The following is a 22,200-nucleotide window of genomic DNA, read 5'->3' on the forward strand; positions in this document are numbered from 1 at the left end:
CACCAATTTATTCCCCATAAGCAACCATATTAACATAACATACCCACCAACTAACCAAACACATTTTCTTAAAGATTCCCAGTAATCTTTCAAGATAATCTATCTTTTCAGTAATCCAATATTCTCAGTAATCTAACATTCCTGAACCAAACGCCCCCTCAGTAACGTTTTTTTCACTATCATTAGCAAACTTTGGGGACCAAAATGTTACTAAAATATAGAGAGAAAGACTTTGTCCACCCTAAGGTTTCAATAAACTTTCTAGGTCCTGTAATTTAAAACACTTGATTTACCCCTCTTGAATTTGATAAACTTGAACGTAATCCGTTAATTGGGACAGTTTTGATTGTTTGTAGACTAAAATACCTCTTATTTTGATATTTTCTCAGTTTTAAAAGCTTAGATTCTATCCCTAATTGTCTATGTTTTCTTAATGTTTGTTACAATCAGAGGGGGTATATTCCAATACTTAAACTGCAGGACATGTACTATAGTATACCTAAACTAGAGGGATAAAAATTAACTCCTAAAATATAAGATTAAAGTTATTTAAGGTAAACCTGAGGGACGAAATTGTTATTATACCTACATTTAACTCATAGAAGAAAGAAAAAGTCAAACTATTCAAGAAAATTAACAATTTAGTCCCTAAAGTTTGGGTTAAAAAGTTAGTCTATAGAATATGTTAGTAACATTTTGGGCCCTGTTATTAGCAAACCTCACTACCTCAGGGACCAACACGTTACCTGGACAAAATTTTTAAACTAAAATGTAATCATAGACCAAACCTCAGGGCTAAACATATGTTTATCAGAATCTCCATTCACAAGTCATTCATGGGTAATAAATTAGACCGAGGTTTGCGAGAGAGCCAGATGGTGCATTTACAGCCATGAGAGAAACCAATAAAATATTAATGTAGAAAAGTGAAATGAGACCCCATTTCAAGTGGGAAGAAGTTGGTGGCGGTCAAATTGTGGTAGGTGAAGTCTGAGAGTACTTACAAGAAGACGTAGCTGAGTTTGAGACTGAGAAGTGAATATACATTTACACTGCATTACATTGGTGAGAAGTGGCTGTGGCTAGCTGGGAGTGATCATGGAGGTGGTGGAGAACAAGCAAGTGATATTCAAAGGGTATATAGAGAGAGCACCAAAGGAGACAGACATGGAACTCAAGGTTAACAAAATTCAACTCAAGGCACCAAAAGGTTCTACAGCTTTTCTGGTCAAGAATTTGTATCTTTCTTGTGACCCTTACATGAGAGCCCTCATGCGTCAGGGCTCTGGCGGTCATCATCCTCCTTATGTCCCTGGTCAGGTAATTAATATTTAATTATATCTTCAAAGTCTTTTTTTCTTTTTTTTAAATGAATTGTGCAATGAGCTTATTTAATTAGTTGATGATGATGATGAATAGGTGATTCAAGGATTTGGTGTGTCAAAGGTTGTGGATTCTGATAACCCCGATTTCAAGCCTGGAGATATAATTTCTGGGTTTACTGGGTGGGAAGAATACAGCTTGCTTAAGAATCCTGAGCAGCTGAGCAAAATTCAACCTGATGATCAAATCCCTCTCTCTTATCATTTGGGTCTTCTTGGTACGGTAGTTTCCTGGTTTTAATCTTGAGTGTTCTGTTACATTTCTTATGATTTTTACAATGCTCACTGAGAATTTTCTTGTGTTGCATATAACGATATTATGAAGCTGACAATTAGGGTATGTTTAGTTAGTGGATTGGATGGGAATGGGAATCAAAATGGCCATGGAATCGGATTACATTGTTTGCTTGTAATAAGGAATGTTAACGGAATGAAATAAAATTGGTGGGTTTGGAAGAAAATACCATATAATAAGATTCAATGTTGTATCTTTGAAGGAATCTCAAATACTACGTAGATATCAGATCAGCCTTACCATAAGACAATAAGATTCAGTGTTTTTTATCTTTGAACTAATAAGATTAGTGGTTATTCAATATGCTGTACCGTTGATATGGTATTGTAACCGTTATATCATAAACTTTCTCTATATCTTTAAACACTATTTGTTAGGTTCTCTTTCTTTGTTTTTATTCATCAAAGTCATTGAACTTTGTAACTGAAGTATAGACTAATTCTGATACAGGGATGCCTGGTTTTACTGCTTATGTTGGATTTTATGAGGTTTGCGCCCCTAAAAAAGGTGAATATGTTTTTGTCTCTGCGGCTGCTGGAGCTGTTGGGCAGCTTGTTGGGCAGCTTGCTAAGTTGCATGGCTGCTATGTAGTTGGAAGTGCCGGAAGTAGCCAAAAGGTAAGTCTCTTAGGTACATTTGGGCTACTATGAGTAAGTTACCATGAAAAATGGTCTGATGAAAAAGTCTCGTTGAGGTGTTTTAGGTTGATCTTTTAAAGAATAAGCTTGGCTTTGATGAAGCTTTTAACTATAAGGAAGAACTGGACCTGGATGCAGCTTTGAAAAGGTCAGTAAAAAGATTTTGTAAACACACAAAAGATGAAGAACTCATTCTTGTTGTCACAGCTGATGAGGTTCGATCAATTTAAGAAATTGTGCATTCTTTAGGGAACTATCTGTTGATATTCATAAGTGTGAGATGTCAAGTGTGTTAAATTCAGCTCACTGGTTTAAAAGTAATTTGGTTGGATACATTGTTGTGATTTTCAGCACTATTTAAATAGAAGAAACTGTGTTTTCATAACACAATGTTCTAAATTTTTTCCAAAAAAATCTTGCTGTAGTCCCTGAAATGTGATTTCAGAGTTATTATCTTTAAGCAAAAAGAGGAAGAAAGGAATGCGAATTATTGGTTTATTTTGGGTGCTTTGCATTGAAAGTCAAGTAGTTGACAGTTTCTTCTAGGAGAATAAGTTCAAGTAGCAGAGTGGCTTTCCTTTAATCTTTTCTATGTAATGTTTCACTGTTGATTTTTCTTGCTATAGTTCACCATCTCTGCATATCTATTTAGAAGTAGTTCAAACTACTGCCATTGCTATCCTGACATTTTTCCTTCCGAAATAAAAAAAAATATCTTGTTTTAAAGGGGCTTGAGAATGAAATTTCTCTTAGAAAAGATGTACAACACTGATCTTGGAAGCTCTGCCTTGAATTCATGATGTTTTATGCAAGACGCAAATGAATATTATTCTTTGGTTGTGTTGGATTCCACTGATTAATCAATATATTTCTTCAAAATTCCTCCCCATATTGTGCTTCATTCCTGTAAGAAATAACTGCATAGACGACTTACTGACATATTTTCCCCTGTAAAAAACAGGTGCTTTCCACAAGGCATTGACATCTACTTTGATAATGTGGGTGGGGAAACACTTGACACGGCATTGATTAACATGAGGGTCCATGGCCGAGTTGCAGTTTGTGGGATGGTGTCTCTGCATACCTACGGTGATCCTCAAGGGATTCACAACCTGTTCAATCTCGTACCGAAGCGCATTACTATGAAAGGATTCTTGCAGAGTGATTACTTGCACTTATATCACCAGTTCCTGGAACATGTTATCAGCAATTACAAGCAAGGCAAGATCGTTTACATCGAAGACATGAATGAAGGTTTGGAAAGTGCTCCAGCTGCTTTTGCTGGATTATTTTCTGGCAAAAATGTGGGGAAGCAGGTTGTGTGTGTGGCCAGGGAATGATATTTCTCAATTAACATGGCTTGTAGCCATGTTGCGACAATTTTATTTTCGTCGCCAAAATGCATGTTTCGGATAATATTTAGAGCTTTTAGCTATTCATTCTACGGAAAAATGTTACATGGAATCCTCACCTGCTTTCTTTATCTTGTCTTCAAATCTTTTTTCAAGTTACTTGGTTGGCAAGAGATTAATATGTTTCCCTTCATCAACCAATATGTACTTCTAGCGTCATTGAATCGGGGTATTATCAATTACGGGTCATTTCTTTCAAAACTGGATATACAAATACCCATACAAAAGGTAACATAACAGATCTTAATCCTTAGAATAATACAATTGTAATCTTAACCCATCAAAAAAAGTTCAATATAATAAATTAAAGGATAAAATTTTATAATTCTCTTGAGTTAAAAGGTACTTTGTTGTTCTACAAAGTTCATTAAATTGGATTCAATTATTTCACATCGCTGGCAAATGAACCTGGATTCAATTTATAAGCTTTGTGTTCATCCAAAAGATTACAGAACATAAATCTCCTTTTTTAAGTCATGAGATTTCACACTTAGTAGTTGCTTGTCATGTCAGCTTAATTGCACCAAGTCAAATGGGAAATAAGGATGAAACAGTTATACATTATGTTTAAAGGAAAGTTGAGGTGACTTATAATAACTGATTCACATTCTAAATGTGTCAAAATAGTTAATCCACTATCTTGAAAAAGATAGCAGATTAATGATTGTTAATGGTAGCTGCAGTGCTGGAATGAAGGAGAAGATGGAAGAAGAAGCAAAAGAGAAGATGGTGAGTAATAAGCAGATAGTTTTGAAAGAGTATGTAAAAGGGTACCCAAAAGAGAGTGATTTTGTGTTGAAATCTTGTTTGAGTAGCTGCAGCCTTCCAACCGGATGCAGTGAAGAAGCTGTTCTTGTGAAGAACCTCTACCTGGCTTGTGATCCTTACATGCGCCACCGCATGTTGATGAATGTTTTTCATCCTGGCACAATCATTCATTCCTTCACCCCTGGTTCTGTAAGTTTTGACTGTACGAGGAAGTTTTATTAAAAAGAAAAAGAATGATACATTTAATCAGAGGATGTAATAAGCCTTATCACTCAAACACATTCCATGTTACATATTTCAGTTTGATCAAAGTATGTTAAACCCTCTTTAGTTTCATAAAATTCTGTGAAGAGACTCAATCAGCCTTGTTTTTCCTTCTTCTGTTGGCTTGGTATTTCAGGTTCTTGTGGGGTATGGTGTGGCTAAGATCATGGAGTCCACACATCCAGACTTCAAGGAAGGTGAGTTTGTTTGGGGATTTACTGGATGGGAAGAATACTCTATCAACACAAAAAGCCTAACCAAAATCAGATACACTGATGTGCCTTTGTCATACCATGCAGGCATTCTAGGTATGTTTAACTTTCTGATGCAGACAACATTATAAAGGGATTATTATTTGATTGATTTGATTAATAGACTCAAGTGAGTTTTGCAATTATCGGTATTCGTGATGATCAATGAGTTTTGTTTCTTCAATTTCTTAGGTATTCTCAGAATCAATAGGCTATTGAATTTATCCCTCTTATACACTGCATCACTTTCCTTTTATACCAGCTTATGCACTCTTTTAAGTCATTGCAAAGTGGATGTTGTATCTGTTCCTGTTTATCAAGTGATTGATATCATTTTCTTTAATTTCTGAATCAACTTATTCTACCACCGTGTCCTTTTTTCATCTTGTTATAGGGATGCCAGGGATCACTGCTTATTCTGGTTTCTTCAATATATGTTCTCCTAAGAAAGGAGAAACTGTCTATGTTTCTTCAGCATCCAGAGGAGTAGGCCAGCTTGTTGGGCAATTTGCTAAGATGGCAGGCTGTTATGTAGTTGGAAGTGCTAGCACTAAAGAGAAGGTAATGAATGCCTCTAGTTAGGCTTGGCATCAATGCAATGAATCAGCACATCTTACTAGTTAACCTGACATGACCAAAAAACTTCAGGTTGATCTTGCAAAGAGCAAATTTGGATTCGATGACGCCTTCAACTACAAAGAGGAGCTTGATTTAGGCGCAACCTTAAAAAGGTTAGCAAAGTGCATGTTCAGTTTCCAAAATCTTAGTGCAAACTTATTGAATATGTAATATGCAGAAGAATTTGCAAATTGATAAAACCCAGCGGGCGAATTCTCCATCTCCAAGGAAAACCAGTTTGATTTCCTATCAGAAAAACTCCCAATTCCACTTTTAGGGCTTTGACTCTCACATAAAATTCTTGTTTCGACAATTCAAAAGTATGAGAGGGTTTTTTACTAATGGATTGATCTTCAAAATCAGTCTATTATGAATTGTTTTCTCTATCAAAGCCTCAGATTTCTAAATTCTCATAGGCCCCTCTCGGAAATCCTTCCAAAGCTTGTTAAATAATTTTTATGGATTCTGTCATTTCACCCATTCGTTCTAGCACTCATTCGAGTCTAAACGCTTGTAGCATTGCCACAATATTATTTGAACTGAAAGAATGATTGAAACTTTCTCATATACTCCTGTGTTTGTGTTCTGTGACATAGGTACTTCCTTGAAAGCATCGACATTTACGTCGATAATGTTAGGTGGTAAAATGCTCAATGAAGTACTTCTACACAAGAAGCCTCATGGCAGGATTGCAGCTTGTGGAATGATTTCCCAGTACAATCTTGCTAAGGAAGAAGGTTTACACAACATGTTCAGCCTCATCACAAAGCGCTTCGCGATGAAAGGCTTTCTGGAAACAGATTTCAGACACTTGTACCCAGAATACCTTGAGTTCATCATCAGATATTTGGAGGAAGGGAAGCTAGTTTATGTGGAAGACATAGCTGAAGGCCTTAAAAAGACTGCAGCTGCTCTAGTTGGGATTTTCTACGGCCACAATGTTGGTAAACAAATCATTTGTCTCTTGTGAGTCCAATTGATTTGTTCTTCCCCCAATACTCCAAGTTAAATCCAGAGGATCCTTCTTTTAGCAGAACAATCAACATTGTGTTTATGTGATAAACTATGATGTAGCTAGGTAGAAATAAAGCAGTTGTATGCCTCCATTTGTATTGAATCAGATGTTATGATGTAGCTAGGTCCTGTTCTTAGTGCCAAAATCTTTACAATATTGTATAAAACATCAACCATATTACAAACCAATACATTAATATTCTCAATAGTGGAGATTTTAAAAGAGTAACCCATCTGTGAATATTAATTCTAATTCTCAAAATATGTCTCTGTTTAAGATAAAATGACTCTAAAATTAGCTGAAATATGTTAAGACTTGGTAGTTTAGCATGGTCTTAAACTGTTCAAGTCTAATATAATATTTGGATAGTTTAACTAACATTATAGTTTAAAGATCATTTTTTTTTTTTATTTTTTTTTTATTTTTTATGTTTCATTAAAAATATAATTGGTAAATCACCTGATTTTAGGCATATACATATAATTTTTGAGATATTCTGAATATGTAAAGAGTAGATATTTATAATAAGTTCTTCCTTCTAAGGATATTATTATCTCTCATCATCAACGAATGAGAGTTTGAACTTAGATTATACGTCAGGATCCATTCAACTAAATAGATGTAATTAGGTGACCGCTAAAAGCAAATCTGCGGACTAGAAGAGCGTATTAACAAAGCTTTAATCTTTCAAAAGATTGAAGACTAAACAGGCAAAATGTGAAAAGAGATGGTGGAAATATAGGGCACCACTAATAAATGACAAGGAGTGAAAGTTGGTGGGGGAAAGTGTGAACAAAGATGCAGACGGTTGAAGACAAAAGATGTGTGTAACTTAAGTGAAGGGGCAAGTGAGAGAGAAGCCAGTCAACACGCTAACTAATCAATCAAACGCCATTAAAAGAGGAAAGACTTTGGCTGCTTACTAGTCTGTTTTCAAGTCAACAGAGTCAATTCTGATGAATAAACTAAACCAAAATAAAGACACTGTTGCAGTAACTGTTAATTAATTTCTTATATTTAGATTATTTTAGTGAAGTTTTTCTTTGGCTTGACTTGGAAAGGAGAGAAAAGTATTGACAGATGAAATGAACACGAAAGCAGGAAAGTTTCAATCTTTCTTATGATATTTCCTGGAAATTTCTGGGTTTCATATCATAATAAATTAAACCCATTTCCTCTGTGAAGATATAGTGGAGGCTCCTTAGATTCCTCAATACTTCTTGTAATCTTGTTATCAGGTGTGTTTTTGCCAATTTTCTCATCTGGGTATGTCTCAATTTAGCTTTTTATTGATTGTAGAAATGAGATAAATTTTTAAGAATCTGAATTTCAGTTGTGTTTTATGCTCCAATTCTGTGAAAAAATCTCCATTATTCTTTGTTTTGGGCATTTGGGGGCTTATTCTGAGGATTTTAAAAAAAAAAAAAATTAGATGGCTTTTTTGAGGAGGGTTTTGATTATTGGGGTAGTGATTTTGTTTTGTTGTAGTGTAAGCCTAGCCACTGTGACTGATATTCAGTGCTTGAAATCCATTAAGAAATCTCTTGAAGACCCTTCTAATTACTTGGGTTCTTCGTGGAATTTTAATAATAATACTGAAGGTTTCATTTGTAAGTTTGCTGGTGTGGAGTGTTGGCACCCTGATGAGAACAAAGTTCTTAATATCAGGCTTTCAGATATGGGTCTGAGAGGCCAATTTCCTCGCGACATCATAAATTGTTCAAGCTTGACAGGCTTAGATCTTTCCAACAACAACCTATCTGGGCCTATTCCTCCCGACATTTCAGCCAGACTCAAGTATGTGACGTCCCTTGATCTTTCATCGAACAACTTTTCTGGTGAAATCCCTACTGGTTTAGCGAATTGTACTTACTTGAATGTGCTTAAGCTCAATAACAATAGGTTTACTGGCAAAATTCCAATGGAACTTGGCCAGCTTAATCGGATCAAGGAATTTAGTGTTGCCAACAATCTATTGACAGGGCCAGTTCCTTTCTTTCAAAGTGATTCTATCACTGCTGAGGCCTATGCCAACAATCAGGGACTTTGTGGAAAGCTTTTGAGTCCCTGCCCTGGTGCTCCAAAGAAGTCTCGTGTTGGTATTATTATTGGGGCTGGCATTGGTGGAATAACTATTACAGCTGTTATCGTGGGCATCGTTCTGTATTACTTGTTGCATGGAGTGGTTAAGAAGGAAGATGATCCTGAGGGTAACAGATGGGCGAAAGGCATCGAAGGCGCCAAGGGGATCAAGGCAAGTCATTTGGTTCAATGTTCTGTTTGTTGTTATGCTGAATCTGCTATAGTATTGATACTTAATGAAACTGCCTATTTATAAACAAAGAATATTGTTGTTTTCAGGTTTCAATGTTTAAGAATTCAGTTTCAAAAATGAGGTTGAGTGATCTTATGAAGGCCACCGACAGCTTTAGCAATAAGAACATCATTGGAACAGGAAGAACAGGAACAATGTATCTTGGTTTGCTTCCTGATGGTTGTTCCCTTATGGTCAAGAGGTTGCAGGACTCTAGGCACCTGGAGAAAGAATTTGTGTCCGAGATGAATATACTTGGCAGCATTGAGCATCGAAACTTGGTTCCCCTTCTGGGTTTTTGCATGGCGAAGAAGGAAAGACTTCTGGTGTACAAGTACATGGAAAACGGGACACTTCACGAAAAACTACATATGGTGGAACCTGAGGTCAAAAGCTTGGAATGGCACTTGAGGCTCAAAGTTGCTATTGGAGCAGCTAGAGGTTTGGCATGGCTTCATCATAGCTGTAACCCCCGTATACTGCATAGAAACATAAGCTCTAAATGCATTCTCTTGGACAGGGAGTTTGAACCCAAGTTATCTGATTTTGGCCTTGCCAGGCTTATGAATCCAGTCGACACTCATTTGAGTACTTTTGTCAATGGGGAGTTTGGAGATTTAGGTTATGTAGCTCCTGAGTATCCTCGGACACTTGTAGCTACCCCGAAGGGTGATGTCTACAGTTTTGGGGTCGTTCTCCTGGAGTTGATTACAGGTGAGAAACCAACCCATTTGGCTAATGCTCCTGAGAGCTTCAAAGGAAGTTTAGCGGAGTGGATTGAACATCTATCGGATAACTCTGCTGTGGAAACTGCCATCGACAAGTCCTTGGTGGGAAACGGTTTTGATGGTGAACTCAACCAATTTCTCAGAGTTGCTTGTAACTGTGTGTTGCCAACTCCAAAGAAGAGACCTACCATGTTTGAAGTGTACCAGCTTCTGAGAGCTATAGGCGAGAAATATCAGTTCACAGCTGACGACGACATTATGCAGCTATCAAATACCGATGATGCTGAATTTCAGGATGAGCTTATTGTTGCTCCAGATGCAAAGTAGTTGGACACTAGGAGAGGTAATTTTTATACATGGTATGTATTATTTTTTGGCCTCAAGAGAAGGCAATTTGAAGATTAGTGGTGTTTTTGGTTGTAATTATATACAATTTTCTGCAGCTCAAGCATCTTTAATAGCCTGTTATGTTTAGATCATCAATTGTACATATTCAACATAACTATATGATGATACAATATTATCCTGATTGTTCTATTATTATTATTATTATTTTGAAAATTCACTTAAACTTCAAGTTTTTAGTATGATGGTAATGCGACTTACTCGAGAAGTGGCAGAGCCATGCAAACCCGAGTACGTGACCCTTAAACAGGTGCCCTGTATGGGGAATGTGTAAAACGTTATTTGCCAGAAAGTAGCGTCTCTAGTCTCTACTACACGCTTAAGCTTGCGGACATTAAGTTTGTTTATATAGTTACAGAATCAGCAGAGGATTTTCCCTACACATTGTTTTTCCAGATTCCTGAGTATTATTTCAAATATTGAATTCATCTATCAACCATCTTGCGTGGATTAAATAAATCTATATAGAGAAAAAAATAGAATTAAAACTTTCGGGAGGACTGAAAACTGGGAAATTCCACGTATAAAATTGATACAGCACTAAAATGTTCTACATGCAAGTACAAATCAGCCTGGTGATAAATGTCTTTTCTCTGGGGAAAATCTTAAGTTTCATCAAGGACAACTACAATGTCTATCTGAACTTCCAAATGCACATTGATCTGCCCCTTATGAAACCCAATATGGGATCGGAAATTTTACTAAAATAGCTTTAGCCTTTATTTCTACACAAGGAAATACAAATCAAACCTTAGTTGAGAAAGTTGGTCGAGTTAGGCAGCTAATCAGTATCTATAGGTAGAGGATATCCACGAAGGGATGTGGAATCGACACCTGACTCTCGCACCAACGCCACCCTCCCAGTCCGAGCCACCTTCATGAAAGAAAAAGTTTCTCTAAATAATTGCAAATATCTGAACAGTAGCATTCACCAACAACTTTGATAAGTGAGAGTATAAAAGTTATTACAAGCCAAGAAGCTATACAGTGTCGACAAGCTTATTTTTGACATCCGACAATACCCTAAACAACCACTAACACAAACAATTTTAATTGTTAAGGATTGGGCTTATGTCTCAAAACCAGCTCTATCCTCGCTGTTTTGAGCCAATCCAATTTGGTATTTGGGAACAGAAAAAAAAAAAAAAAGATTTCAGAAATGGGTGGCTCAACCAATGTCCAGCAAAATTCAGACCATTAAAAGACAATTCAACATCTGCTCCAATAACAGCAAAATTCATTTAATGAAACTTAGCAGAAAATTTTGAATCAGGGAACAGACCTCACAAATCCCATAGGTCTCCAATAACCTCTGCAATGCAATGATCTTATTCAAATCTCCTGTCAACTGTTATAGCAAATAGCTAAAGCTTTAGTAAAGCAAGGAAGAAAAAAAAATTAAAATGAGGGTTCGTATGGGTTAGCAATGACAATTAACAGGCAATCACTAGCATAGAAATAAATCAAGAGCTCTGGAATATCAGGTAATACTAGTCCCTCCATTTGGAGCTGCAGTCTAATAATTTTACATGAAGTTTATTAACATCTCTAATCGTAAAACATTAATGAATAGTAAATTTCAAAATAAGAAAAAGATTTAAATTCTAAAAATAAATTACTTCTTAATATAACAACTGGTCCTAATTCTCTTCTAAACCATTGAGCAAAGCAGTATAACACTCAGCCATCCATCTTGCCGGATTTCCATAGCCACTAACGTAAAAGCACCTCACTGAATGCCTTAGCCCTAATCTTAAAAGAAAACTCGACCAACTCAATTAATATTTTATCTTTACACTTATAAATGTACAGATGAAGCGCTACATTATATCAAACCGCTTACGGCCTTATCATTTTTCAGGGAAGTGAAACAATGTTTGGGCAATGGAAGAATTTTACCTCAAGGGTAATTGTGTGATCAGACACATCAACTGCTCTGGCCCGGAATATTTTAGCAATATCAAGGACATCCCTCCTGGCAGCAGTGTTCACAGCAATTTTTATCAACATCAACTCTCGCTCGGCAAATGGCAAGTTAGTGATATCCCGAACCTGAAGAAACAACCACCATTCTTGTTCAGCTGTTGCTCATTCAGATTATATATATAAAATAGGAAATATATTAACAGCTAAGTTGAGGGCTGATTTGCTAGCTGGAGATTTAGGCAGCCCTGGAAGAGCTCATAAAGAGGATTGATTTGGTAGCTCTTCCTCCAATCTACCATATTAACATAAGAATCCAAAAGTATGTCAAATATTCTTGTAGTGACAAGATCGAAGTAGAAATGTGAGATAGAATTATATTAGATATAATTATTACAATGATGCCAATTATTTACTTGCCTGTAGAGGATTTTATTTCGCTGTTGCAATTTTATTTAATGTGGGATGACGTATCTTTTATAGTCCAGAGCATGGACCTATGATTTCATTGGAAGATTGATAGCTAGACGGATTGGGGATCATGCAGGCTGCAGCCATCTTTCTGTGAGAAATAATTACTCTTAAAATTCGTAGGAGGATGACAATCATTTAACAAGAGAATCTTCAAGTATTTTCTCTAGTAAGACTTTGTGTGGTGGGTGAATGATCCTTTCATTCCTTATTTTTCTCCTTTCAGAAATATTAGGGAGGCTAAGAGTATTAAAATAATCAAAGTTTGCCAACAGATTCTAGCTCACGGCCAGAAAGTAAATACAAGCACCACGATACAAAAGAGAAAACCAGCACATTTTTTTGCCTCCCATTTGGTGAGTAATGTACAAGAAAGACACAGAAAGAACTGAAATTATTTCTTCTCTTTCCTACAGCAACAAAGTTGTGGCAAAAACTCTTTACAACTACTAAATTGTCCAAGTGTGCCACGACTCACCTTTCTTTAATTATTGAAATGTTTAGCTTCACATTTTTATATGGAAGTGTGGAATATCCACTATCTGTGGATTTTATGGTTGGAAAGAAATTAAAGCTTCTTTGATGAAGCTCATATGAAGATTGTTTATGGAATAAATCTCACCTTCTTGAAAAATAATGTTTGTGTTTGTGTCTTGGTATGATTTGAAATCAAATTTAAGGGAGCTGAAATCGAGGAATGTTAGCTCTACCATATGCTGAAAAGAATTAGAATGCTTTTAGAAGATGTAAATTGAGTAATCCTTGCCCCATGAAGATCTATTAACTTGTGCAATTGCTGAACCAACTGGCCAATTGACTCATCAGTTCCTGGAACTACAGTTGTGATGCGAGAGAGACCCTCCATTTCAGCTGGCCCTACGGCTAGACTCTAAAAGAGAAGTGACCAAAAAAATCACCTCATCAATAAGTCATGCAATTTGGAAGAAGAACAGTAGGAGCAAAAACCAATACAAACCCGACCTGAATGTTATAACCTCTTCGAGATATAACCCCGGTGACTATGTTGAGAACTCCAGGAGTGTTGTTGACAAGCATAGTTAAAGTGTGTGACCGAAATCCACTTGACTGTATTGTAAAAATAATAGAATTAGAAATGCAGCACAAATGCGGAGGAATCATGTAATGGTATACCATCGGTGAGTCATGTGAATGGTGCTTTTTGAGGCATAAAAAAATTAATTATTTATGTTCAATCAAGACTAAATAGGAAAAACCACAATCAATAGGGTCTTGACAGAAAGGCATCTTACATCTTCATCATAGAGCACACCCCAATGAGCATCAAGAATCTTCATAGGATAGTCATCATAAGGCTCTACAGGATATACATCACCCTTCAAATAAGAAATGAGAGTTTACAGAATGTTCAAGAAGATATAGCAATTATCTATGGTGAAAAAATAACATATAGATACCAAAAAGAAGAGTTCCGAACAATCATGGATATCCAATAGAGCTTGAAAGATGAAAAATATGAACATAAAAAAGATTCAGAAATATATACCCCCAAAGATGTACTTGTATTCCCATTCAGTGATCCATTATTTTTTGGTACAACAGCACCATTTGGCACAGCACTTTCGAGATCTGGATATGAAGCTGCAGAAAAGTTCCAGAATGGAGCTGTCTCGCCCATCTTTTCCCGTCTCAAAGCAATCTGTACATGGAGAGGATAAAAAATTACCATGGATAAAGGTATTATAATAAGATAAAACTTCAATTGATGGTCACGGTAACACCAAAATAATATTGTAAATTTTCAATTTTAGATATTATTAACAGCAATTGTGCCATTTCAATACCAATTCATCAGGTGTGATGTAGGCCAAATGATCCCAGACGCTACCATTTTTTCTTTTAGCGCGTGGTCTATACAGTGGAAGACAGAAAATTGTTTAGAAGTTGGAATCATATCGGATTTCATGGGTAAACAAAACCCGATTGGTTGATTTATGGTGTTCTTGCTCCTTACTTCAATATAAGAAACTCTATGTATGTGATTATGACTTTTCTTTTTAAGAAATTGTAAACTATAGTAAAGAAAATTAATAAGGTACAGTGAACTAAATATCTAAGAAGAAATCAAAAAACACCAGGGAAGGGGTAACAAATCTATGAAAAATGGAAAGAAATGTTTCGTCTATGTTAATCTTCCCTTCCCTGGACCAAAGGAAAACAAGCCATCAAAATTTAGAGCAAAACCTCTTCCCAATTGAGATATATAAAGAAAAAAATAAAGAGTCCTGAAATCCCTTTGAAACTCAAGAGGAGGAGATACAAAAAGGCCAACTCTATTCCACAATCTGCCACTGATATCAAGTCTTTTCTTCACAAAATGCATGAGTGTTATTTATTGATGTAGAAGAGCTTTGGTTGCAACAAGCATGTTCTCTGAAATTTAAACTAATAATGCACAGCTTGGGCAAATTTGTACAATTTTTTGGATAAATTCATTTGTACATCTCAGGAAAGGATACAACAATATGGATATTATACCTTTCCAGTTCTTGCAAGTTCTTTTATTCCAAACTTTCTCAAGTTTCTCTGAACAGCAACCATCTTTCCAGGATCTCCAGTGACCTGATACATACAAAAGGACAGAAACTGACTCTAAGAGAATGATCTGAACAGAAAAACTGTTGAAATATATATTAAACTGTTGAAATATATATTAAACTTTCTCATCAAGTACTTAAGTTTGTAGTGTTCATAGGTAATGGCATAAATGACTAAGCATTTAAAGGAATAAAAAAGCCATCCCACTGCCAATTCCTGTTTCTACATCTCTAAGATCAAAAACAGTTTCGAAGTAAGAGCAACAAATGTAGGATGATGACTGAAGCATACAACCAGTACAAGAATCTGAGAGAAGTTACCTCAATGGTCAGAGAGTGTTCAGAGGTATCAACAACTTTTGCTCTGAAGATGTCGACTAACCACATGATCTAAAAATTAAGGTTCCAAAAAGAATCAGGTGCTTGGATGAGGAAAAGATTTTTTTAAGCAAAGTAAAAGGAATTTTCCCACTATCCATGAGATAGAAAATGATCACCAACTTATAGAACAAAAGAAACTTTTCTGCAACTGAAAAAATTGAATATAACAGGGTAAGAAACATTTGGTACTCCTTACAATTCAAACCTACTAAGACAAAGCAACAAGCTGCATATGCAAGACACAGGCTCACCCAGGTGAGACTCACCCTAAAGCAAACAACAGATTATAGTAAGGTTTAAGAAAATCAACCCTTTGATGATTTTGAAGTTTCCAAAATGGGCATAATCCATTGGATCAATTAATTTATGATTTAAATTATTCTTCAGAAGAGTCAATAAACATACTGCATTATTACCTCAGGACGGGTAGTTGGATCAGAATTAAGTTTTATAAGCATTAGTTCACGTTCGACTTGTGGCTCCCTTGAGATATCTTCCACCTGATAAAAGTCGAAGTTATTGAGAAAAATGGGGATTAGCAAAATAAACAAAAATGAGCATACCAAAACAACATGTAATGTGTTAGAAAAGTAATTAAAAAAAAAAAAAAAAAAATTCAGAGCCAATGCAGGTAAAACTTTGGAAGTTTCCTTTTCTACCAAGTTTCACTAAAAAATAAGATGCATTGTGAGCAATGTTTAGATGAACACCATAAAGGAAATTCATGAAAAGAAAAGGGTTAGCTTCAACCTTTGTGACATTCACAAGTTTGTTAAGTTGTTCCACTACTTGTCGCAAAACCCTCTCTGTTCCAGAGACAACTATGGTAAAGAGAGCCTTGTCCTCATTCAAACCCACTGCAAGGGACTCAATATTGTAACCCCGCCTAGCAAACACCCCAGCAATCCTGTTTATTATTCCACTCTCATCACCAACAAACAATGAAATTTTGTGGCGTTTCACCCTGAATTGAATCAAATGCGTGTTAAAAACTGAATTCAGCATAAGAAACATGCACCTAGAATAGAGTAAGAAAAAGAGAAGCTATAAGAGATTCTCTCCACCAATTTCTTCCTCTTAGAAAAATAATAAAATCACTGAGACCAGAACTAAAATTCAAAATTATGATATTCACCAACAATATATTCTCTCACACTTACCAATCATGGACCAATATAATGTAACTAGGATGCCAAACTCCAATTTTTGCCGAGAAAATAGTCTCATAACTTTAATATAAAACTCAAATTCCAATGAATATCAATCCATTTATTATAACTACAACCCCAATCAGTGAGGGAAAAAAAAAAAAAAAATACTAAACCATTGTAGAAAAACTAAAAAAAATACTAGTTTTACGAAGAGAAATACAAAGAGGAGCATACATAGATAAATCCTGCCCTTAAAAATAGGGAAAGAGAGAGAGAGAGATAATTATGAAGATTAAGAACAGGATTTATCTTTGTATGCCGTGAGCCCCTCTTTGTATTTTTCTTTGTAAGATTAGTAGTTCTCAAAAACTAAAATATATGCACAAAATAATCCCAAAAAAAATAAAAATAAAAAAATAAAATCTTCACATAGATGAGTAAGACAATGAAATTAAAACAAAGAAAACGAAATAAACAAACACAAGTAAAAATAAATAAAAAATCCAAGAGTTGAGAAAACAAGAACAAACAAAAGAGAAGCTAAGCTAAGCTAAACCACCATTAGAGAAGACAACAAAACCAGAGGAAATGAAGAAAAGACTGGACTTTGAGCTTGAGGCAGTGGAGACGGCAGCAGGAGTGTGAGAGAGAGGGAGAGCACTGTGGGTGGCGCTGGCGGTGACCAAATGGAGCTTCTTTGAAGGGACTTGAAGTGCTACACTAGCTGCAGAGTTTGTCCTCGTTCTCACAAATGGCAAAAGCTCAGAGCTTCTCTTTGAAAACCCAGCTCCGGAATGCGGTTTGGGATAGGGGGCCAGAGCAGCCGCCATGAGTTTCTGGTTTTTGGTTTTCGAGAAAAGAATGAAGAAATAGAGTTCACTTAAGTTGTCAGAGTCACACCCAAGAGCAGAGCACAATTTGAGACGGCCAGTCTCAAGAAGATCAGGAAGGACAGAAAGAATTTGAAAGAGGAAAAGTTGTGTGTGTAATAATCGTGCCTGTTCTCCTCATACATTCCATGATATAGGCTTTTACATACACGTAGATGTAAGACAAAATAAGCATCTAAGACAAAATAGGTTATGTCAGCCCAAAGGCAAAAGACCATATAATGAACCCTAACAATATTACGCTACTATTAAGTAGCAATACTAACAGTGCACTCTATGAACCTATGGAACCATAACAGAAGATTTTTATAAACAATAATACTGGGTTTACAATCTAATTTCACAGCTTTCGACATAACAGTTTGTAATTGATCAGCTCGCAAACAAGGGCGGATCCAGGTCACTTTTGGCCCACCCTCAATTTTATTTTAAAAAATACTAATATATATAATTTTTGGATTTTGGCTCACTCTAACAAAAATATTAATGGACAAAAATATTAATATATAATCAGTTTTTATTCTGGTCTACCCTAATAAAAATTTTTAGATTCACTCCTGCTCGCAAATGAATAGGCAGGACCCACAACAAGTAAACATGACCCATATTTGTGAGCATATATATATATATATATATGGAATAAGTTTATAGAGAATATTATTATAATTTGTCACAATTCTACAACATGATCTTAACATATTATGTCAGAATTTATAATTAAATTTACACTTTAGTGTTGCCTCAAATAGAAAAGAAATATATATAAGGGTTAGTGTGGGATCTGTGATGAGTCAAGAACGTGGTCTCCATTGAAAGAGACGAGAGGAGGAGACAAAGGGAGAGCATGTGATGACTGATGAGAAATAAAGAAGGGGGGATTGAAGACCATAAAATAGGAAGGATTCCCAAATTCAAATGAGTAGGTTTTTGGAACTTTAATTTCTTTCATTAATTTCTTCAATAATATTTTATTTTTGAATTCCAAAACAGATTTTATTACTTTGGAGCTAATAGACGAAGAAGAAGACATTGATGGGTGATGGCAACTCTGGAACTATCCATGTGAGTTTTGGTATAAGCGGTAATTTTGCCAACAAATTCATTCATTGCGATTTTGAATTCTACTGTGTGGGATCATGCCACTTAATGAAATGTTTTTTTACATTATATTTACGTATGTTTAATAAAATTTAATCGTTTAATTCTACCGTATAACAACAGTACGCAGAAAACTTTCTTACTTCATTAGTTCATGAATTCATGAACGAGTTTAGTTATTATCGACTAACTAAACTATATATATATATATATATTATTTTATTATATCTAAGGGGGATTATTGTTACTAAGTCTATAATTTCAAAATATTTAATAATTTCAAAAATTAGTTAATATGGACGGGCGTCCATAAAGATGGACGCCCGTCCATAAACTTTGGACGGGCCTCTATTGTTTTTTTTTTTAAACAAAACAATTTGGACGTACTCCACTTCTTCTTCTTCATGGCCTTCCATGGAGCATAGTCCTTACTTTAAACAGAAAGCATCCAAAGCAATCCACCTTCTCAGCTAAGTTACCTAACTGAACTTGAAACTTTGGCTTATTTTCTTTAACCTGGGTCTGACTGCTTGACTCACTAACCTTCAAGTCTTCCTCCATCAGATCATCCTCCAAGGACAAATCTGCAGAGAACTCATCAGGAATCCTCTATTGGAAAAGTTTCTCCCTTTTTCAGCTTCTTGTGGTGGTCTTTCCTAGCTTTACCTTCTGCTGGGTACTTCACCATCAGACCAATATTCTGTTCTTTCTCTGCTTCAGTCTGTATTTCCCTATTCATTGAACCCAAGACTAGACTAAGGGCAAAGAGAACTACCTTTGCTCCCTTCATCCAACTTATAGGATGGAACTCGGACTCCTAACTAAACTCTCTTCCGATTGTCCCGATTTCACTGCCTTGGTTCTTAACTGCCAACTCCTTCTTAAGCGCTTTCGGGAAAGGAAGGAGGCATTGGAGAGAAGTGGGCATGGTGGCCAAGATTCGGTAGTCAAAGTCATACCAGTCTGAAGGCAGGAACGGAGTCAGAGTCAGCTCTGGAATGAGGGCATGCAGAGAAGTGGGCATGCAGAGAACGTGGCATGCTTAGTGCTGGACGTGACGAGCAGGAATACGGCTGTTCTGGTTAATGCTGGACGTGACGAGCAGGAATACGGCTGTTCTGGTTACACCTTTGCCAAGCCCGGCTTAAGGGGTAGGCAGGTGAGGCGCCTGACTAGGGCCTCCCAAAAATAGAGGCCCAAATTTTTTATAGTTTTTTTTTAATATATTAAAAAATAAAAATAGTGTATGATTTTTTATGCAAGCCAGGAAAAAAAAAAAGATCCAAATTTATTATAAACTTTTTACATATATTCTCACTCAAAGTTTGACGAAATAACAAGTTTGTACCTCTAATTTTATATATTCTAATTTACACCCCTAAATTAACACATTGAATTCCTTTTAACAATAAAAGACTAAAATAGTCATTTACATGTCTCAAATTACTCTACCTCAATTCCATCCCAAAATTCGACATTTACATAAATCATCTCCACCCTTCTTTCGTTGCCAGCCGTTTGGAGCTGATTCCGATAAATTTTCTCACCAAAATTGACTGGAATCATCACTTTATCATATCCTAAGTGTTTTTCCAACTTTGATAGCCCTCGATTTGGCTGATTTTTTACAAATCTCATAACCCAACTCCACCACACACGACAACCATTTTTCGGCCTTTTCAGCATGTACCCGACGTTATTGGCCTTCCCCGACATCACCATCACCATCACCATCACCATTTTCCTCCCCCCAACCCTCTCACCAAAATCCCTATCATACCTCATCTGTTTACTCCGTCAATCACCAGCCACCGATATGTTTTGGATTGCGACTTCTTAAGCCTTTTGTGGCCAATCCGGGCATTGAAAATTACCTATTTCACCACCCATCGCTTCTCCAACCTCTGCTCTCCAAAACCCCCCACCAATCTGACCCCGTTAGCCTGCCAATCGCTGTCCACTTCTCCTAGTGATTTTGCATCTCAAAAGGCAAGAAAATAAATTTGAAATAATTTTTTTAATATATGCTTATATTATTAGAAGGTCCTAAAGTAACTCTTGCTTAGGGTCACAAATGTTCTTGAGACGGCTCTGACCTTTGCCTGTTAACCTCTATTTTAGAACTTGTATTCTCTTGCCTGGTCGATATGATGGTGGGTTTGGAAATCAAGCGGAAAAGAAATGTATGGAAATGGCTGTTGTTTGGGTTGTTGGGATTTTTGTTTTTTGGTTGATCCTTTGACAGCCAGTTGTTGTAACTGGTCTATTAATCCTGTATTTGCCTTTTGATGCTATTGTGTGGGATGTTTATTATCTTCCTCAGCAATTTTTATGGGGTGAGAGAAGAAGGTAAAAGCAATATTAAAACCACCAAATGAAACCAATATTAAAAGCAAAACTGAAGGTAACCAACCGGGGTGAGAGAAGAGAAGGACCCAGCCATTGCCGACGTAGTCATGGATCTTCATCTATCCTTGGGTGGTTTCGACATCAAGGTTGGGACAGGTATCTCCAATTGTAAGGCCTGGCATTTTCAACTCACTCTGTAACTTCAGCTTTCCTTTGAAGTGATCTGTTAAAAAGAGTTGACGACATGTTCCCACCCAAAAGAAAAAAGAGTTAATTCAGTATGGATGGCCGTCCATATTTAATGGACGCCCGTCCATACTTAATGGACGGGCGTCCATTCCTCATGGACGGCCGTCCATACTTAAGGGACACCCATCCATAATTTATGGACGGGCGTCCATATATTTTTTGTTTTTATTTGTAAACCAAATTCTGGACAAGGGTCCATTCTATACGGACGAGCGTCCTTTATTTGCGGATGCTCGTCCAAAATTAAGGGACGGGTGTCCATTAACATATGAACGCCCGTCCAATATGTATGGACGACCGTTCATAACCTATGAACGGTCGTCCCTAATTTTTTTTAATATTTTTTATTTCATTTACCAATGGACGGGACGCCCGTCCGTGGTAAATGGACGGCCGTCCATATGTTATGGACGGCCGTTCATTAGAAAAAAATTATTAACGTAAAACGTGTTGAATGATCTGAGTCACCAAACACGTAAGCCGGTACAAAATTTCGGTGTAAAAACACCGGTGTCTATAGCATTGTTGATTAGAATATCCCTAAAGATGACTAAGGGCTTAATCATATAAAAGTTAAATTAATTAATTTCGGCCACATGAAAGCATATCCTTTTTTATGCGGGACATCAGTAGACATAAATAAAATAAAACCTCTCTATAGTGATACTCTATATAGGAATAAACTTTACATAGTCATAAAAAATTCTAGTCTCAATTTGGGATAGTTATAAATAAGAATAAACTCTAGAGTGTAATAAGTTATAATTTTTTTAATTCCCGTCTTAAGAAAAGTTGCCTCTACATAGTAATAATTATCTGTATATTACCAAAAAATATATGTTATATTACATTAAAGATTTAAGACAAAATAAAATATTTATCTAAAGTTGTTTAGAACAATGATTTATATTTTAGAGTTGTTACTACATCTTTTACCTTGCTAGAACGTAATAACTTGCTAGCATGAACATCTTCTTATTGAAACCAAGATATTTTTAGCTTCTCAAGCATGTTTAGAGCTC

The 22,200-nt window shown here is 36.1% G+C and overlaps 3 protein-coding genes and 1 pseudogene across 3 annotated transcripts; 3 read left to right on the top strand and 1 right to left on the bottom strand.

The window, feature by feature from the left end:
- The first annotated feature begins 963 nt into the window (after positions 1-963).
- Positions 964-3,864, top strand: LOC116146561 (2-alkenal reductase (NADP(+)-dependent)-like). The gene is made up of 5 exons (XM_031431984.1): positions 964-1,320; positions 1,420-1,600; positions 2,128-2,294; positions 2,381-2,463; positions 3,277-3,864. The coding sequence occupies exons 1-5, from the start codon at positions 1,099-1,101 to the stop codon at positions 3,653-3,655; spliced, it is 1,032 nt and encodes a 343-aa protein (XP_031287844.1). The 5' UTR covers positions 964-1,098; the 3' UTR covers positions 3,656-3,864.
- Positions 3,865-4,417: 553 nt separating this feature from the next.
- On the top strand, positions 4,418-6,598 carry LOC116146579 (annotated as a pseudogene).
- A 1,039-nt stretch (positions 6,599-7,637) lies between these two features.
- Positions 7,638-10,221, top strand: LOC116146539 (probably inactive leucine-rich repeat receptor-like protein kinase At5g48380). Its single transcript, XM_031431951.1, has 2 exons — positions 7,638-8,897; positions 9,005-10,221. Exons 1-2 carry the CDS (start codon positions 8,076-8,078, stop codon positions 10,010-10,012), a joined length of 1,830 nt encoding a protein of 609 aa, XP_031287811.1. The 5' UTR covers positions 7,638-8,075; the 3' UTR covers positions 10,013-10,221.
- A 367-nt stretch (positions 10,222-10,588) lies between these two features.
- Positions 10,589-17,483, bottom strand: LOC116146542 (acetolactate synthase small subunit 1, chloroplastic-like). Its single transcript, XM_031431954.1, has 12 exons — positions 17,199-17,483; positions 16,192-16,405; positions 15,858-15,941; positions 15,382-15,450; positions 15,002-15,085; positions 14,010-14,162; positions 13,756-13,839; positions 13,466-13,570; positions 13,251-13,373; positions 11,990-12,142; positions 11,373-11,438; positions 10,589-10,964 (listed from the first exon to the last, which is right to left on the bottom strand). Exons 1-12 carry the CDS (start codon positions 17,420-17,422, stop codon positions 10,872-10,874), a joined length of 1,452 nt encoding a protein of 483 aa, XP_031287814.1. The 5' UTR covers positions 17,423-17,483; the 3' UTR covers positions 10,589-10,871.
- Between the last annotated feature and the right edge of the window lie 4,717 nt (positions 17,484-22,200).

This window comes from Pistacia vera, unplaced genomic scaffold (assembly GCF_008641045.1).
Source record: "Pistacia vera cultivar Batoury unplaced genomic scaffold, PisVer_v2 Contig479, whole genome shotgun sequence".
In the NCBI taxonomy this organism is placed as follows: Eukaryota; Viridiplantae; Streptophyta; class Magnoliopsida; order Sapindales; family Anacardiaceae; genus Pistacia; species Pistacia vera.

Coding starts and splice junctions, on each gene's coding strand:
- LOC116146561 (XM_031431984.1), top strand. CDS start 1,099: ATGGAGGTGGTGGAGAACAAGCAAGTGATATTCAAAGGGTATATAGAG. Junction 1,321..1,419: donor CTCCTTATGTCCCTGGTCAG/GTAATTAATATT, acceptor GATGATGAATAG/GTGATTCAAGGATTTGGTGT. Junction 2,464..3,276: donor CTGGATGCAGCTTTGAAAAG/GTCAGTAAAAAG, acceptor TGTAAAAAACAG/GTGCTTTCCACAAGGCATTG.
- LOC116146539 (XM_031431951.1), top strand. CDS start 8,076: ATGGCTTTTTTGAGGAGGGTTTTGATTATTGGGGTAGTGATTTTGTTT. Junction 8,898..9,004: donor AAGGCGCCAAGGGGATCAAG/GCAAGTCATTTG, acceptor TGTTGTTTTCAG/GTTTCAATGTTTAAGAATTC.
- LOC116146542 (XM_031431954.1), bottom strand. CDS start 17,422: ATGGCGGCTGCTCTGGCCCCCTATCCCAAACCGCATTCCGGAGCTGGG. Junction 13,374..13,465: donor GAAGAGGTTATAACATTCAG/GTCGGGTTTGTA, acceptor CTTCTCTTTTAG/AGTCTAGCCGTAGGGCCAGC. Junction 12,143..13,250: donor AGTTAATAGATCTTCATGGG/GCAAGGATTACT, acceptor TTGTTTCTTCAG/GTTCGGGATATCACTAACTT.